Source organism: Strix uralensis, chromosome 13 (genome assembly GCF_047716275.1).
Source record: "Strix uralensis isolate ZFMK-TIS-50842 chromosome 13, bStrUra1, whole genome shotgun sequence".
Taxonomy (NCBI): domain Eukaryota; kingdom Metazoa; phylum Chordata; class Aves; order Strigiformes; family Strigidae; genus Strix; species Strix uralensis.
In genome coordinates, this window is record NC_133984.1 from 21,555,233 (window position 1) to 21,572,773 (window position 17,541).

At 38.4% G+C, this 17,541-nt stretch overlaps 1 protein-coding gene across 3 annotated transcripts in view; it reads right to left on the reverse strand.

Moving 5' to 3' along the window:
- Positions 1-17,541, reverse strand: part of AFF2 (ALF transcription elongation factor 2) — a 350,342-nt gene that overhangs the window by 245,847 nt on the left and 86,954 nt on the right. For all 3 annotated transcript variants that reach the window (XM_074882237.1, XM_074882236.1, XM_074882235.1), the window contains exons 2-3: positions 16,568-16,688; positions 8,418-9,308 (exon numbers count right to left, since the gene is read on the reverse strand). In XM_074882237.1, the coding sequence (XP_074738338.1) occupies positions 8,418-9,308; positions 16,568-16,688 (1,012 nt within the window). The remainder of the gene's footprint in view (positions 1-8,417; positions 9,309-16,567; positions 16,689-17,541) is intronic.

The window sequence follows — 17,541 nt, forward strand, 5'->3', positions numbered from 1 at the left end:
AACGAAAGGCTGTTTTAGATTGGTTTATTACACAATTTTTAAACGCACATTGCCATAGCATTTTATATGAGTGTATTTACATTTACCTTTCTAAAACACACAGTATATTATGTTGCAATTAAAAGCCCACAAACTCAATCTGATATTTCTTCACTAATTTATTCCCAAGCCAATATGTATTTTAATGTTCCAAACCGTTGCTAATTAACACATGGAAATATTTTAACATGGATTTTGATTAATTCCATTTAACAGTCTAACCAGTGCTAAAACATATGTGGTGTGTCATTTCTTTCTTTTGAGGAAGGCATTGGCATTAAATCTTTCAATCTTCCTGAGCACCAAATGCTAATTTCAGGAAGATTAAATAACAGACTGCAGCTACAGTTTCCTTTCTTTACTTCCCAGAAGGTGAAATGAACATATTTATGTGGGAGGAATTTCTTTACTGCACAAGCCAAAATACAGAAATTAGATTTTTTTTTTCCCAACATTGCTAATACACTAGCAATTGCCTGCCAACTAAATAACTTTAACCTATATCTGCAGTTCATGGAGAGTTGCCAAGTTATATGTTCAACTTTCTTTCACTGTTTTTTTTTTTATTAAAGTATTCCCATATGATGTTTTCACTTGCAGCTCCTAAATGCTTTTCCATACTTGAATCAGAGACTACTAGCTTATAGTGGGGGGGGCTCTGGTCATAAAGCCGGAAATGCTCATATAAGACCCTCCTCTGATTTTCACACTTTGAAGGTATGTTATAGATATGATTCATATGGTATTGCTCTAATGGTTTAAAATCTGAGTATAATTCTGCATGTCACTGAACTAAGCATACAACATACCCAGAGGTATGCATGCGAGTAAGCATCTTACATATGTAAAAATGCAAGAACACAGAGCAGGAGGAGTATGCCTTCTGCATCATGGGTTAATTACTTGCATATCGCAAACAGCTTTTCACAAGATGGAGTTTGATGAGCTCAAGAATAGTTAAGCACTTCTGCTCTTGCGATTCCCACCAGAAAGCCAATCCCACCTGAGTACTGTAGCTCCTCTTTCCCCTATGGTAAGTCCAGTTTCCCTGTCCTCACTTCTACTGTCCATCCTCTGCTTCATGGTCAGCATGTTCATACCGAAAGCTGAAGCAAAGTCTCAACTGTATGTTCAGATCACACCTACATCTCCTTTGTGTCTACCACACCTCTATTGCACAAGTAACCTTTTCTTCTTATTATTTCCCTAGGCCTTATTTTACTTGTTGTAATATTCTTCGTAAAACTTCATTCAGCTTGACAATATATGTTACTATCCCTCCTCCTTGACCTTTCGCTAGCTGTATTTCAGTCTCAACTGCTAACATAGCATTTGAATAGTGGTTTGTGTTTGGTTTCCTATTACCTCTACAATATCTAATCACACTTTTTGCACCATTCAGCTGCCCAGATTCCTGGCATTTGCAAGAGAGCATTCCAGCATGTTTCTTACTGATCTATGCCTACCTGATAAAGCAAAGTCCAATTTTCTACTTGACTACCATTTTCATCAGGATTAGAACTTTCTTCTCTAAGTCTACATTTACGCCCACTGATTTTCTTGTATTTTCTTTACGCCTCTTTTTATACATTTAACAGGTGTGTGTTGGATGTAATGTTTTCATCATATTCACTAAATGAGTGTCCCTGGGAGAAAGTAAATTATAGCTACTAGCAAGAGTCCCCACTCGTGTTCAAGAAGCAGAGGCTGTCCTGAGAAGCCCCAGGTTCAGTCCCAGCAATGATTCATTACAGCTGTCATTGCCCATGCAAAAATGTGCACATACTCTCTTGCCTGTACTAAAAAAAACCACGACTTCTGTGTTCTCAGACAATTTAGAACCATAATTCCTGTGCTCTCTACAAAGAAAAGAACAGAAGAATTTGTGGAAAAAATATCTGAAAGTTATGACAGGAAAGAGCAGCAAATATCTTGGTAGGTTCTATCAAACTAGCTGTATGTTACTTTAAAGGTTTGCATCAGATAAAATAATATTTAACATAGCTGATGGTAAAGTTTACAAATGGCCATTGATTCTAGCACAGAAGGCCAAACACCGATACCTGAATACCTGCCAACCCTGTTCCCAGTAAGAAGCATACATGCTATTCACTCGAGAGCTGACCATAGCCCAGAGTGAAAACACACATCATAAAAAATTCAGATACCTGAAAATGGCATTTTCTCATCTTTTCTTACATGAGCATTCTTTGTTTTACCGTTCACAAAGAATGTATTTATTAAAGCAGGTCATTTGTTCCAACAAATAATGCAAAGGCTCCAACTTGGTTAGGCTTGCTGGACTGGTCCTAGAAGAATGCCCTTGTCAGCTGACAGCTAAGCAGACTATCAGGACCCAAGAGCATCCTTCCTTATGTATTTGCGTGCCAGATAGATGGAAGAAGATGCTGAAAAATTAGTTCTACCAACTCCTGGTCATTATTCAAAAAGTTCATTACCAGTCAATGTGAAGATATCACAACACTTAACACTGTTGTTATATGGCTTGTGATGTTTTCCTTAAATTAATGTGAGGAAGCAGAAAAGACGCAGTTTTAGTTATGGAAAAGCAGCCATAATGCTTTTACATCAAATATCTGAAAAATAATCCTCTAAGGGTGAAGAGTAAATGTTATAACCCCCTTTTCTAGTCAGATGCACCAAAGCACTGAGGACCACTCATCAAAATGAGAAACAGGACTGAAAGATTTCTGCCTTCTGTTTGATTAAAAAACCTCTACAAAGTAAACTGGATAGAATGACTTTCAGAAGTACCAAAGTGACTGTCCCATAGTCACACATGAAATCTACGGGCAGAGTTATGAATACACCCTACAGACCCACTGCAGCCATTAAATGATGCCTCCACATCTTTGCTCAAGCAAAACAAATTCTACTACTGCTCTCCTCAAAGCCTTTGAGCTCATTTTACTTTGAGACATTTCGTATGACACCATTTGGATAACAGTATTTCTTACACTTAACTTAGACCAATACCAAGTCACTTATAAGCAGTTACTTTGGGACCAGAAATTTCAAAAAGATTAAAAAAAATATAATTCGCTTTTCAAGATACCACGAGACTGACTCTTCACAAATAGAGGTACTCTAATTTCACTAAGATTTTTTTTCTTCCTCGCAGCAAGAAAAGATAAGGAGTAGCTTAAAAAACAAAACCAAAATCCACTAACAAATGCACAATGGAAAACAAGCTATCTAGCCCTTCCTTCCCCAAACTAAATATACATGGTCAGTTCTTTTAACCACACCTATTCAACTGACTTAAAGCACCCTGTTCTGCAGTCTGATGTGAAATGCTAAGTTCCCATTGGTCACAGTGGTTCAAAATTAGGCCCTAAATATGCTTATTTGTGTTTGATTTGAAATAGGTAAGCTCTCCTCTTGCTATCCCTACAAAATAGCTTTGCTAGAGGTTGTCCAAGAGATCGGACAGTAGCCTTAGGAAGGCCACAATAAGAGGTCTTCAGTCGAGTGGTGTCATATGGTCTTCATTTAGAAGTATCACAAGAACATTACTTCTCACAGTATTTACAAATGAAAAACATATGGCTGTAACCTGTAATACTGCAAGAAATACTGCTCTTTGGGTTTGTTTTTGGCCTCAGATTTTTGAAATATGAACCAAGCAAAGGGATTTCAGCCTAACGCGTGATTCAGTCCATTATTCTTCAGAGCTCAAAGTCTGGGGGACAGCTAAAGCTTGCATCTGAAAAAAGTGACTTGCCCACAACTATGGTAATATATCTGGAAACTAGAGTAGCATGTATATCAAAAAGGTGTGTGGGGGGGTGGTTAATTAAAGACATCTACTTTCCATTTAATTAAAAAAAAAATTAAACTGGCTTTGGTTCCTATAGAGTTTTATAAGTCATATATAAGCCTCTTGCATTTACTATTTGGGTTCAATCAATATGGTTATCTACCTGTCAATTTTTCTTGCTCTTTAATGCAGAAAGAGAGCAGTCTTTTTTATAGGTAGCTCAGAAAGTACTAAGCTAATCAATACATGCAGCGATAACAGAATGATTTGAAACACGTAACAGAAGCTTATCACTTTACAGTATACTGAACCCGTCAAAATATTTTCCTAGAAGTAAAGTGAAAATAAAACTTCTCCATTTTTTACTGCTTAAGTGGGTGGTGACATAGATGTTGTAGGCCTTTTGGATTTCTTCCTAGCTTTGTATTTTTGCAAAAATTTGGTACACAAGCATTTGCTACTTTGTAGGAACGTGAGGCCAATTTTGCAGTGAGATTTAAAAACTCTGCCTTGAGAATCAAACATTATCTCAGTTGCCCTTGATTTCCTGTCCCTTAACATTTATTGGAAATCCATGCATTGTTCTGGACAACTGCACGTAAGATTTTCCAGGAACACATCTTCTGATGTTCCCACAGACCTTAAAACCCTTTGCTTTACTCTGTACTCTCAGTAATTTGTGTTCAAGCCCAATCTGAAAAGTACAGGCTTTCTTCCAGCTATCTCCTGCTGAGTTAGTCGATTTGAAATAATTTGTAAGCATCTGATTCCTAGAGGTTTAAATATACATACATGTATCAAGATTCTGGATTTTAATGCAGCAGAGAGAGGATCAGCTGTTATTGTGGTCTCTAACCCTTTTTTGAAGAAATACATAGGATTTAACTACGCAGTTCTCTTTGAGTGGTAAGTAACAATCATCTGCCATCATGCAATTTAAGTAGGTGGAATTCCACATAATACCAAAGCTCTTTGCCACGTCCCAGGCCTGCCACAATTTACCAAATGTTAAACGCAAGCTCAAAATGAATATATATATGTATTTAAATATGTGTGTAAATACTGATGAAAGAGATTAAGAAGAAAAGAACAGGAAATAATGTTTACAGCTTGAGACTTTCTATCAATTTCTCTATCAGTTTTAGCTCCAGGGCCATTGCTACCAATTCTATGTCATCATATCTGGTGCATCTCTGCATGTCCCCCTGAAGTCACACAACGGCCTTAGGGCCTCCCAGTTCTAAAAGGTCTGGTACACAATTTCTGATTCTCAGAGGCTGGCCAGCCTGAGTGCTAGTGGTTACACTGGCTTTTGCTCAAGGCACCAGACCATAAAAGTTTTTACCTTCACCCTTAGAAAACAATACTGATAAGTAAAACAAAGGAGAACAGTAAACGAAATCAAAAGGATAACAAAATCTTAAAGAAATCCTTAGAGGACATAACTAAAAGTCTACCGAGGCTCTGCTGTTCCTTCTTCTCTACCAGAAATGGCCACGCATGGTGCAGACAGGTCTGAACTAGCTCTGTGTGGGTGAGTCAAGGTCTGGAAATTACACGATAGCATCCACTCAGAGGCAAGGATTAGTCCATGGGTGCATACGTGCTGCTAACACTGCATTCTGACCCAGGCTGGTAAGTCTGTGTGAACTTACCATGAATCTCTACAAACTCAGAAATCACTAAACCACAACCCATTGCACAGTGGAGACATGCCAGCAGCAAGGCATTAACAATGTTGTCCACTCCAGAGGAGCTGAAAGATGGATGGGCATCTCTGAGGGCAGAATTGGGCCCAGCGAACAAGCAAAGATTCTTAGAGCAACACCTCAAGTGACACAAATTATGTTATAAAATTGATCACTTCCTTACACATGGCAGAATGCTTCCAGGGCACTCAACATCCTATTCCATTAAGCTGTGATAAATGAGACCATATTTCTACATCAGTCTGAACTCATCTTTTAAATCTGCTTGTTCAAATATTTGGTTACTTGCTCCCCTCCCCCTCCTTAAGATAGCAAAAACTGTCTTTTTCCTTTCCAACTTTGCACGGCTTAATAGATGCCATTATTGCAGGACCATCATCTAGGAATTTTATTTCTTCACAGAATTCCTCATCTTAAGAGCATGCAAAATTTTGAGAGAAATCACTGAAAAACCGTTGGTGTGCAATCACTACGTGTACACTCAGCAACTTGAAGAAATGGACTCAAAGATATAGGAGAGCCACAGAACGAATTATGGAGAAATGCCCCAAAAAAGCAACTCTCCTACTGCTAGTTTGAAGATCACCACTACCACCTGGAATAGTGTTGGGATGGAAACCTGTGGAGCAGGAGCAAAATTGTTTCAAGCAGATCACTACGGCTCGAGGTGGCTAGGGAAGGTTCATAAATTGATAAGCACCACCGAAGGATCATAAGCCTCCACATCAATTGTATAAAGATTACAACAGAGCCACTCGCTGCAGTCATTCTGAAAAGGTTATGGGTTTCACAGGTGTGCACTGTCAGTTCTGATTAAGCTTAAACTAAACCAGTTATCTATAACGTTGGATTGGAAGGAGTTTTATTGCTGAACGCAGGGTAAATCAAATTCAGGATACACATCTGTGAAAAAACACAGAGGGCCAAAGTTCACAGTCCTGACACATGCAAAAAAAAAATCCAACCCTCCAAACTCAGGAGGAGATTTGCCTGTAAAAGATCCATCAGTCTGGCTGTTGTCATATGTTCTGTATTGGAAAGCAGAGTTATTTGTCACCTTAACACAGCTTTGGGTTTTCTTTCCCTCTTCAAATTATTGTTTGCTCTTATAACGCAGACTGTTTAAAGATTATTATCTGCATTCATTTCTAAAGTGCCTAGAGTTTACCATTTATCTGAACATAAATTAGATTAATTATACACCTATACTTTTCACTACACAGGATATAAACTGAAGCAGCTATAGCAACAAATTCACAATGTAATTTTTCATCTGTGTGACTAGGAATCTTTCCAAAAACAACAGTTCATATCAGAGGTTCTTAGAGCTATGCAGAAAGACTGTGGGTGAAATCCTGTGCCCAAAACCCACTACTAACAACTCAATTGATTTCAACAGTGTCAGGATTTCACTCAAAAATTAAAGAAAAAATGCATTCTTAATAGTTGATACAAGTTGCAAAAGGTACTTTCTATTTCCAAAAATACTTTGTATTAATGCTGCACTTTAAAATGCCTCCATTGACTCATAGTGCTAATAGATGGCAAAAGTAAAAACATGTATTTGCTTTTGCAACATCATTATTTCCTTTGCATGCAATTATTTACTTGCCAAACAATGCTAGCGACAAATCGCAACAGACTATGAAGCCATCTATATCAGCAGATTTTTAACCTAAGGTAAAAATAAACAGAAACATCTGTAAAGTAATCTTGTACAAAGCTACGTTTATTAACAAATACATTTTCTAATAAAACACCATCTGCAAGCAACCCTCAGCTTCCACTTGATATAAATAGGCCTTTTACTGTTTTCAGATGCAGTTCCCAGAAAATTATTCCAAGCTCTACTGCAAAACACATCAGTCTTTGTTGCTGCCTGGAATGTTAATAAATAACATCAAGTTTTTAAATAGTCAAACAAATTATTGGCTTGAAACAATTATTCCAATAGAAAAAGCTGACCTTTTGCAATAAAGTGGTTTAAGAATGCATCGCTCCTCATTCCTAGTATAAAAATATTACCAAGCAGGGAAATATTTGGGGGAAAACAGAAAACTGTGAAAAACCCATATTGCAATTCTGCTCATACGTACAGTATAAACCTACCTTGCAAAGGTTACTGCTTTGAGAAACTCAGAATAAGAGAAAAAGCATACCGAGTATAAATAGTTCAATTGGTATCCTTATTACACATCTGTGCTTGGAATGGACATGAATACGAACCAACTAAAATGTTCCTCACAGGACTACTGTACTGACCAGCAATACAAAATTCAACAGCTTAAACTGTTGGTAACAGAGATTGGGACTGAATCCCAATATTAAGAGCTCTTCAAAATGCATAAGAGCTTTAATGGGACACATTTTCATAAGCATTACTCAGAACTTAAGCTACATTAATTCCATTAAAAGCAATAGGAATTTAGCAAACTCTGCAAATAAACTCCTCACTGGCAGAACTATTTAGTATCACTGAAATTTGAACACTGCCATTTTTCCTTAGTGTTTAAACCAGCACTCTTTCTATCAAACTAGCTCCTAACTGAAAATGCAAGTGAAAACTGCAGATGAACTGATATATCAGAGTTCTCTGTCCAGAATTCTAGCTGGTATAAATATATTACACCCAACAGAGATCTAGACTCTTAATATTAATCAGAAACTAGCAGTGTTAGTATTCCAAACTGTGCTTTTAAAACGTCATTAAATACTGCTACTGGGAGAATCATAACAAACTTTGCCAAAAGTAGTCATGCACATTCTAGAAAAAAAGGAATGTTTTAGACTGCAATTCCAGGAAATGGAACTGCATATTTCCAGAGAAAAATATTCAGTGCATGAAATACTCAAGTGGTACTAGAGAGAAGATACTTTAAACTACTTACTTCACTAACAGGAGGAATGTTGAGCTTTGGTACTTTGTTCTTTGAACTAGGTGTGTTCACTTTTCCTTCCAGCAGTGTTCCAAAGGACTGATTTCCATATCCACTCTCAATTTCTACCGGAGGTTTCAGTTCAGGTGAGTCATTGGGTACCTGGTCCTGACCGTCCATAGGCCTGACATATGCCGTAGGTTTTTGCTGGACCATGCTGTTTTTACAGTGAAGTCCTGGTGGGAAATTCTGGGTCGAGAGACCATTGTTCGCAGATAACAAAGAAGTGGAAGGAAGCGGAGATCCAGGACCATGACCTACAAACTCAAGCTCTGCGGGTGACTTTGAATGACTGTTTTCTTTGTAAGTATGTTCTCCAGGTGCTGACTTTGAATGAGTATGCCTCCTTGAATGGGAAGATGCTGCCATAGAATTTGCTTCCTCAGTTCCTCCACTTTTATGCTGCTCACTCTGGCAATTATAGAGGTCTTCATACCTGCCCTGTGGCTGGTCATGAGAAGAGCTGTGCTTTGTCCGACTCTGCTGACTACTGGATTGGCTCGGCTGGGCCCCACTAGAGTTGTGACCACCACGTGACCAGTCTGTCCTCGACTTCCTGCTGCTCTGGTGACTGTGTAGCAAAGTAGAATTAGATGACAATGAAGAAGGCGGAGGCATTGATGTCGATGAGTGGCCACTGATCTGATGAGATGGAATCATCCTGTTTCTTGGTTCTGGGAAAAAGTTCTGTTCATTTTTGTCAATGGGTGTCTGTGGGACAGAATTCTTTGGGATTCCTACAAGGTGGCTCTGGTTGGAATGGTTGGTTAACAGGTCCTTCATCTCATCATAATTTCCCAATGTGTTCTGGACACGGTTTGCAAGGGCATCGCCTTTATTTGTCTAAAATATCCAAAAATAAATAAAGGAAAAGAGTGAGTAAATTCCTGATTACAAGTTACTGCTCAGAATAGTTGTCTTAGAAGATGCCAAATGTTAGCTGTTTAATGGTGTCATGCTGACATTTAATTTAATTTCAGTTACATTTTGCATATGTTATGTAAGAAAAACCTATCAATAACTGTGTTCAAAGAATCTCTTGAAACAGGCTTGCATGAGTAACACTTGTATACTGCTTCCCATTTTCTTAAATATGCTCTCAGAGAAGTGTTTAAATTGCATCAGTTATGGATGTTAGGAGCAAAATAAGCTGGTTTTACGTCAGATATGTTGGGCTTGTACATTTCATATTGTGCAAAACATGAACGTGCAATTACTGGCTACTGAGCATTTGAATTGCAATCACACAGTTTATTTAAGTATGTTATTGCTCTATCAGCCCCTTGACCCATAGTCCTGACATAAATAGAAGCTGGGTAGTCTGTAATAAACATATAGCCGAACTCTTCACTCCAGTGTAACTTCAATTACTTTTCTGTAGAGGGTTCAGTTTGACCTGAGGTATCTACTGTCTGAATCCAGAAAAGAAAAAGCTTCTACCCCCTCAAATGCTACAGTAGCTTCAAATAAAAGATCATTCAAAAATATTTTCTTATAGAACGTAAATAGACATGATTGCCACATTCTTAAGTATTGGGATTCTTCTGTTGTCTGCGGGCTGGTTGTATTTGTGAATCGTGCTTTTCTTTGAATTCCAGTAATTATTAAATAAATACTGACTCATCTGTGTTTCACTGCTATTATATTTTTCCTTTTGAAGCATGCAGTGGGTTTTTTGGTTCTTTTTCCTTTTCCCTTTCACTTGTAAAAAGCTGGACAAATAAGCTGGAAGCTATAATTATTATGCAACTAATTTCCTCTCTCTTCGTGTTCGAACTCGCCCCACAGAGACCCAAAGTACCAGCCTTCTTACTGACCTTTATGTCCCATTGAAATGGCCAGCAGAGAACTAAAACATCTTACTCCCCATGCTTTACAAGACTCAAAGGATAAAAACAAAGCAAAACTATAGATCCTGTTCAAGCAGATGGTTAACTTCTACAGTCTGGAATTAAATGATGAAGTTGCAGCATATCTAAGATACTTCCAGGATACAGCCAACTATACTTTTACTTATGTTTAGGGGTTTTTTTTCACTCAATACAGCAAGTAGTGCCACACTCCAAAGATGCCTTAACACCAGACCATAAAGATGGGGAAAGGCAACACTATGAGCTTGTGCTTGGTTAGAGACTGTTGCCCTTCATTCCTCGACAAGGGATCCTACCATGCCACTGATCCCATCTTCCTCAAGTATTAAGCAGAAGTTTGAGTGATGAAAAAAATCCATGCATGGATTTCTCCTGAAATATCTACTTATATTACCCACTGCTGAACTAGTCAGGAGATGAGAAGAATATTGCAGAAAGATTTTTTTCCCCCTTAGTACTGCACACGCCATAAAAAATGTTGAAAAAGAAGATAATAAATGCAAATTTCCTTTTGCTCATTCTCAGGGATTGTAACATATATTACCACTGCACTGAGGCAGTGATTTAAAAATTAACTGTTCAATGCTGTTCTCATCTATATACATTTTGCCAGTGCTCCTAACTGACACAGTTAATAACCCCAGTTGTGGAGAACCACGAATCACATTGAGAACCACGAATCACTTTTATTCACTAACTAAGTCCCTAGGTTGGTCATTTTAGTGGCAAAAATTATATTCTAGCTAAGCCAAGAATAAGCTCTTTGTATATGAGCAGTCTCCTTCAGCTGAGTTGCACAATGAGCTGTTTGGGCAGCAGCCAAAACTAGGCTCTCTCTGTTCAACCCCCAAATTTAAAACAAGGCGATTCCATTGTGCTTAAGGGCCCAGCAGGAATTATGATGCGAAGCCTAAACACTTACATACTTGTTCTGTTTCCTTCTTCCCCAAACACTTTAACTCCTTAAGGGATAGCGCATGGGAAACAACCAAGTATCGAAAAAAGCCTGACCACCAACCTTCACCTCTGGCTCAGCTACACTTCCAGGGTGCATTTAGCTGACTTTCCAGAAAGCAAAGGCTTTTTTTTTTAAAAAAAAAAAAAAAAAAGTACTGACAACATATCATCACTGTAACACTTCAACATCACAGCACATTAAATGGCTCTTGTCTAGATCCTCACAGAGGGAATCAATATTTTAATTTGAATGTAGAGCTTTTCAATCATTTCTGTGTTGGAGGTAGCTGATTCTCTCAACTTATTTTCTTTTACATGTCACATTATGATAAATATAATTTTGCTTGATATGAATTCTGTTTTATGCAGAATGTTCACATCCTGGGGATAAAAGGCACTGTATAAATGTTAGTTATTATTATTTGTAGTCATTTACTGGGAGCATTAATAAAAATATATACTTCCTGAAAAGCATGGAGATTAAATTAATTTAAACATCCTTAGCATATTTTAACTGCACTAAAGCTCATATGCAATAGTTATTGAAGTCAATGGAAGGGTTATTACTCCCTTCAATGACCTTTGGACCAGACTGCAAAGCAAAAAACACATAGTGAAAGTGTGTGGTAATTTGGTTTATGCTTAAATAAAACTAGAGCGCACACAACTAAGACCAGACTTGTGCATGACAGCCTGAACGAGCTCAGGTGCGTGGTACAGTGTACTACCTGCATTTAAGACATAAAGCATAACATTAATGTTTTTATTTTATTTCCTCAACAAATTCAGGGCTCTTATAAGAAGGAGAGTATTCTTGACAAGCCTGGATACCAGCAACACAAACACAAAATCCAGTCACAGTTTCTGGTTGCTCTTTGTTACTTCCAGACTGGGGACAATTTCTACCTTCATATTCTGGATAATTGGCTGACTTCTTAAAGGAAACCTCTGTACATCTTATTTTCTGAACAGCATGTTGAATCATAGTTTTCCTGCTATCAAGGAAATGCAGCATTTTCTGAGTATTCCAAGGCATAAATTATACATCTGGTTCGTGACTCATGGCCAGTAGCCTTCCCCCTCATTCTAGGCTCTTGTTCATTTAGGAAATGTACACCTTTCTACATTTGCTTCTATTGCTTTCAAAAAAGATCTGTAATAGAGTCCCATTGGAAGACTAATTTGCTAGCCAGCTATTGCATTATAGTTTTACAAAGAAAAGAACTAATGCACTCAAACTTATATGCCCAATTTACAAGGGTTTTGTGAAAATTTGTATGAAACTTGAGGTTTCGTAATTCATTCGCTTTCTCATGCCTCATAGTTAAACTAACCTCCATGGATTAGAAGCTGAGATCTTTTTTATGCTAAGCTTGAATAGCATGGAGGGGCTTTACCTGAAAAAGATAAATGATTTAACATTCACCAAAGGCTCCCCAATGGAAATGCTGCCCATTGGGTTCTCTTTCTCAAGTTGAACTCTTCTGAGGCAATTCCTTTGAAAAGTAACAAAAATACTCCTACTGTTTTCTCTAAAATACTCATCTCTGAAACTCTTTACTAATTCAAAACATTAAAAGGTATCAACAATTCACTAGTAAAATTGCAGCTTCTCTCAGGAAAACTCTGACATTGCTTTTTCAAATGTCTGTTGTCGTAACACTGCAGGCTCTTCTCTGATCACTTCGGCAAAATCAAGCATTAGCAGGTTGCACCAGAGTTTGAAGGCAAGACCTGCAACCCACTTGCATTAAAGGGCAACACAGCCCTCGCTGCATGAACTTCCCAAAATAATGCTGCATGTCATCACATTGTCAAAGGTGTTGTTTCCCCACAAGACAGCAGAGCTTCAAAAGAACACTTTTATCTTTTAATAATCATGTAAAAATGTATTTTATACACCCACAGAAATAAATACCTCTTTTTTGTATGTGTATACATATATACACTACAAAGAATCAATGTAGAAACATGCACTTGTCCAAACCGATAATGATCACCTCTGTTTTATTTGACAGAGGGCTAGAAAGATGCTCTAACAGCTAGAGCAAAGAGATGATAGATGGTGGCAGATACTCCACACATCTTGTGATATACAATGTCAGTAAGCTCCATGAGAAAATCTGGGCTCCTTCCTGTCACCAAGTTTTAATATCCCCAGCTTCAGAGCAATCTTAAAACAGCTGCCAGTTGTTCAGTGGTGGTATTCTCTACTCCAGCAGTCCCTCCTCTGGGTTACTGTTGAAGCAAATGAGGAAGGAATCATAAACAAGTAAGGACACTAGGTCTGGGAATAAAAGAAAGGAAAAGAGACATTTTCTATTTCCTGAGACCTGATATTCCCAGCCTTCCCTTTGCCACTGTAGTCTCCATCTTACCTCGCACCTTCAGATCTTTTAGAAATGTACCAGTAATCCCTTGAGCTGACGCTCAGCAGTAGAGCTAGCCCAGCTGAGGATGTGGACCCTGTACCCATCACAGGCCACAGCAGTTGACTTTGCTGGGCAGTGCTTTATCTCATTCTGCTCCCACTGAGAGCAACCAGGAGAGACAAGATGGGTGCAGCTTGTTGTGTGCACCAGGCCTTGAATCTCCTCCCCAAAGAAACATCTGTTCATCTCAAAATGGAAGAGGAATTCAAACTGAATGTGCAGCACATTTGTTCTCACCTCATGGCCTCTTCATTTTGTTTTAGCATAAACATGAACAACACCCTGAGTTTAGTTTTACACTTGCTTAAGAATACAAAGCACTACACATCCACTAAGAATTAGATCCAGCTTTCATTAGGTTCTAGGAAACTGTACTGTGGCTGGTTCTTAGCAATGCAGAACTTACAAAGAAAATACCAGTCAAACACTTTGCCCTTTTTTCCTTTCTCCATAGTGTAAAATACAGGCAAGACCTAGCTTTCCTATTCAGTCTTGCTTCTCTTTGTTTCACAAATTTAAGACAGATATAACTATTTTTGCATGCAATTTCCTCTTAATTTTTACCTTTTGTAATTTATAATTACACTGCTTTTTTAGGTTAGTAATACATTATGCTTTGCTCAATCCCACAGACCTGACAAACTTCTCTGCCAAGCAGATGAAAAGCAATTTAAGAAAAAAAAAAAAGCTCAGGAAAGTCACCAGGGTAATTCTTTGCTTTTTAGTTGTTCAGTTTTTGAAAAAAAAACATGCTCTGTATATGCTTGGTGCAAACATGTGCACACTGAACAGATGTAAAATCAAGTATTATCATTCTTATGGTACAACAGATATTGGGGGAGGGGTGTTTAGTTCCTGACGCAGCAGTGATTTGCATATTAGTCTACTTACTGAAATCCAAATGACCAGTTACACGAACAAATCGTTTGCATGATGCACAGGAAGTCTCAACAAAATCAGTTCAAAGTTATTATTCCCATAAATAAAGGTGCTAAAATGTGGTCCAATGCAGAAATAGTGCATTGACTAGATTTTTATAAAAACAAAACAAAAAGGCCCCACGAACAACCTGTCCTAGTGCACAGTCCTTATTTGGCTGAGTAAGTCTCTGTCACAGATGAGTGGAATACACCTCACTCAAAAGAGAAAAGCAGCAATATGTTTTATTGAGGTAAAATAATAATTTGGCATAGTTCAATAAGTTTGATGGAATTTAACACAGTTTAACAGTGGCCTGACAAGGTTCAATAAGTTTGATGGCAAGGTTCATCTTATTCACTATGGCATGGAAGACCCATACAAAGGAAATCTGAGTTAGAATCAAGTTAGAATGATTCACACAGAGACCAGAGACGCAAAGAGTAAGAACTCTCCCATTGAGTCATGAGGTTCAGAGTGGACCCCCTTGCTTTCTAAACCCCTTTTGGAGCCTAGGTGCAGCTGGATCCAATCTTAGTTTCCAACTTGGTCAACGGTTTATGTCTAATGGAATTATCCATACAATATTCACAATAATATTGAGTAGCTACATGGATTAGTAATGTTACACAGTATCAATTCAGCATCCTATCAGTCACTTACCGAGGATCTGTCATGGGTAAGGGATCTCTCTGCCTTGGGTAAGGAAGGATGTTTTAGTCTCAGGTAAGGAATCTCTACCCGTGAGAGACATCCTGGCTCAAGGGGAGAGTCACCTGGTGTGCAGAACAGCTGCAATTCAGGAAGAGCTCAAATTGGGCCCATCCTGATGGTAATATTTATAGGGTGAAGTACTTGGCTGCTAGTCAATGATACAGACATGATGTCTTCATTTTAGCTCTGATATCTTGTTCTGTACTTCGGTTATCTTGCACTTCTGAGTTTCAAAACCACCTTTCGAAACATTTTTCAAGACGCCCTCACTCCCTTGTATGTGAGCCAGGGGCTTTCCAGCTTGCAAGTTCATCCCAAGGACGTGAGGCCTATTGCTCCTTAGTCAGCCTGAACCAAAGTACAGCTAGGAGTCGAGTGTATCTGTAACACTCTCCCAGTCTATAATTATTAGACACCATTTTATAATAATGCCAGTCTTTCCTCCTCCTTTTCGGGCAATTTTCAAAGAGCCTTCATCCTCCCTACAGCTGCTAACAATGTAAAATGGAAAGATGAAGTGGTGGCCTTTCAATGGATGTCACTGATTGGGAGGAGAAAGAGATATGGAAATTTACATTCTGATGAATTCTTCAGGGAATGTCTTACTGAAAATCAAAGCAGCAGAAATCATAAAGGGGGACATCCCTTGGTGATGAAAATCTCAGGCAGCAAAGCTTCTTAGAGAGAATAAGACTTGTCATAAGTCCCTTTCATACCCTTGTTATGCTCCCCAAAGATTCAGACAGTCTCCCAAAAGACTTCTTTGGATGGGTTATGATTGCACAAGAAAGCTTATGGACTCATTATCTATCGAGAGGACATTAGTTTTAACAACTCAGGTATATTTTTGTCTTAAAAATAAAAGGACTAAGAACTGCTGGCTTTGTAGGTATGAACCCACTTGTAGAGATATCAGCTGCACGTACTTCTATTAAAGGACTTGGCTGTGTGTTTAGAGGAAGAACTCTTGAACTGGACAGTAACCAAAGCTCCTGATCCTGTCAGTGCTACCATGCAGTGTTGTGCAGAGCATTCAGTTTGCTCTGCTGCCATATGCTGATTTAGATAATCAGTGTATTCAAGAGTATAAGTATCAAGGCAGATGCGATACTTTCATTTCTTACAGGTGATGAGAAGCTTTATTTGTATTTGTAAAATATATTCAGGTAAAAGACATTCTGAAAATGTAAAGCATAACAGTGCAATTTACCTTGTAGGGTTCCCCAAAGAGGTTAAAACCTGAAGCAAAGAGATCTTCATCTTGCTGGACTTCCTGGTTTCTTCTCTCCCACTCTTTCCGCTTAAGTGCACTCCGGTCTTGCTCATAGTGACTGAAGAACAGAGAAACAAAAAAAGACAACACATTATTTTCCCGACAATTTAGCTACCTGTTCATTGCTATCAGTAAGAGCAGCAAAACATCAGAAATGATGCCACTCCTGAGGACAACTCTCAAAGCAAAAAGCAGCCATTGAATAATTTCCCCAAATTTAAATTCAGAATCAATAATATTAGAAATTGGACAGTAGGACTATCAGTACACTTCTAAAATGAAAATAGACAAAAATATTCTTTTCAAATTAACAGAGCACTATGCAGAAGAATAAAATACATGTTGACGCATTTGTATGAACAGTCTGTAAAATACACATGCATGCACACACACACATAAACGCACACACGTGTGCCCATAAAGGTGTTTGTGCAGAGGAGGCAGATGTGAAGTCAAGGAAGCAGAGCAACATCTTCAAATCCATTTAACTGTGTAACACTTGTCTCCATCCATCCCAGTGCTCCAGTTCAGCCTCGTGTGGTTTAGACCACCTAATTCTGACCCATGTACTTGTTAAAATTTATATATGGCTTCATTGTGGGGGTCAAGGGGGTTTTAAAAAGTGTTTTTGTAGCAGGCTCCCAGAAGAGACTTTGGGACAGTTGATTCCAGTACCAGATAATTCTACACACAAACAAACAAACAGAAAGGGATCTAGCGCCTCAGTGTAGCAATGGCAAGTGGCACTTTTCTGTATGTCAGCTCACTTTGTGCACCTGCCAGACCTACATGACGAGCTGAGAGACCACATTCACTTCTCCCCTGAATAGCACTGAAGTACTTCGGTCTCTTGGCTTTGCAAACTACCTCCTGCTCCTCCGAGGGAAAAGATATAATTAAAAGCCTGAAGG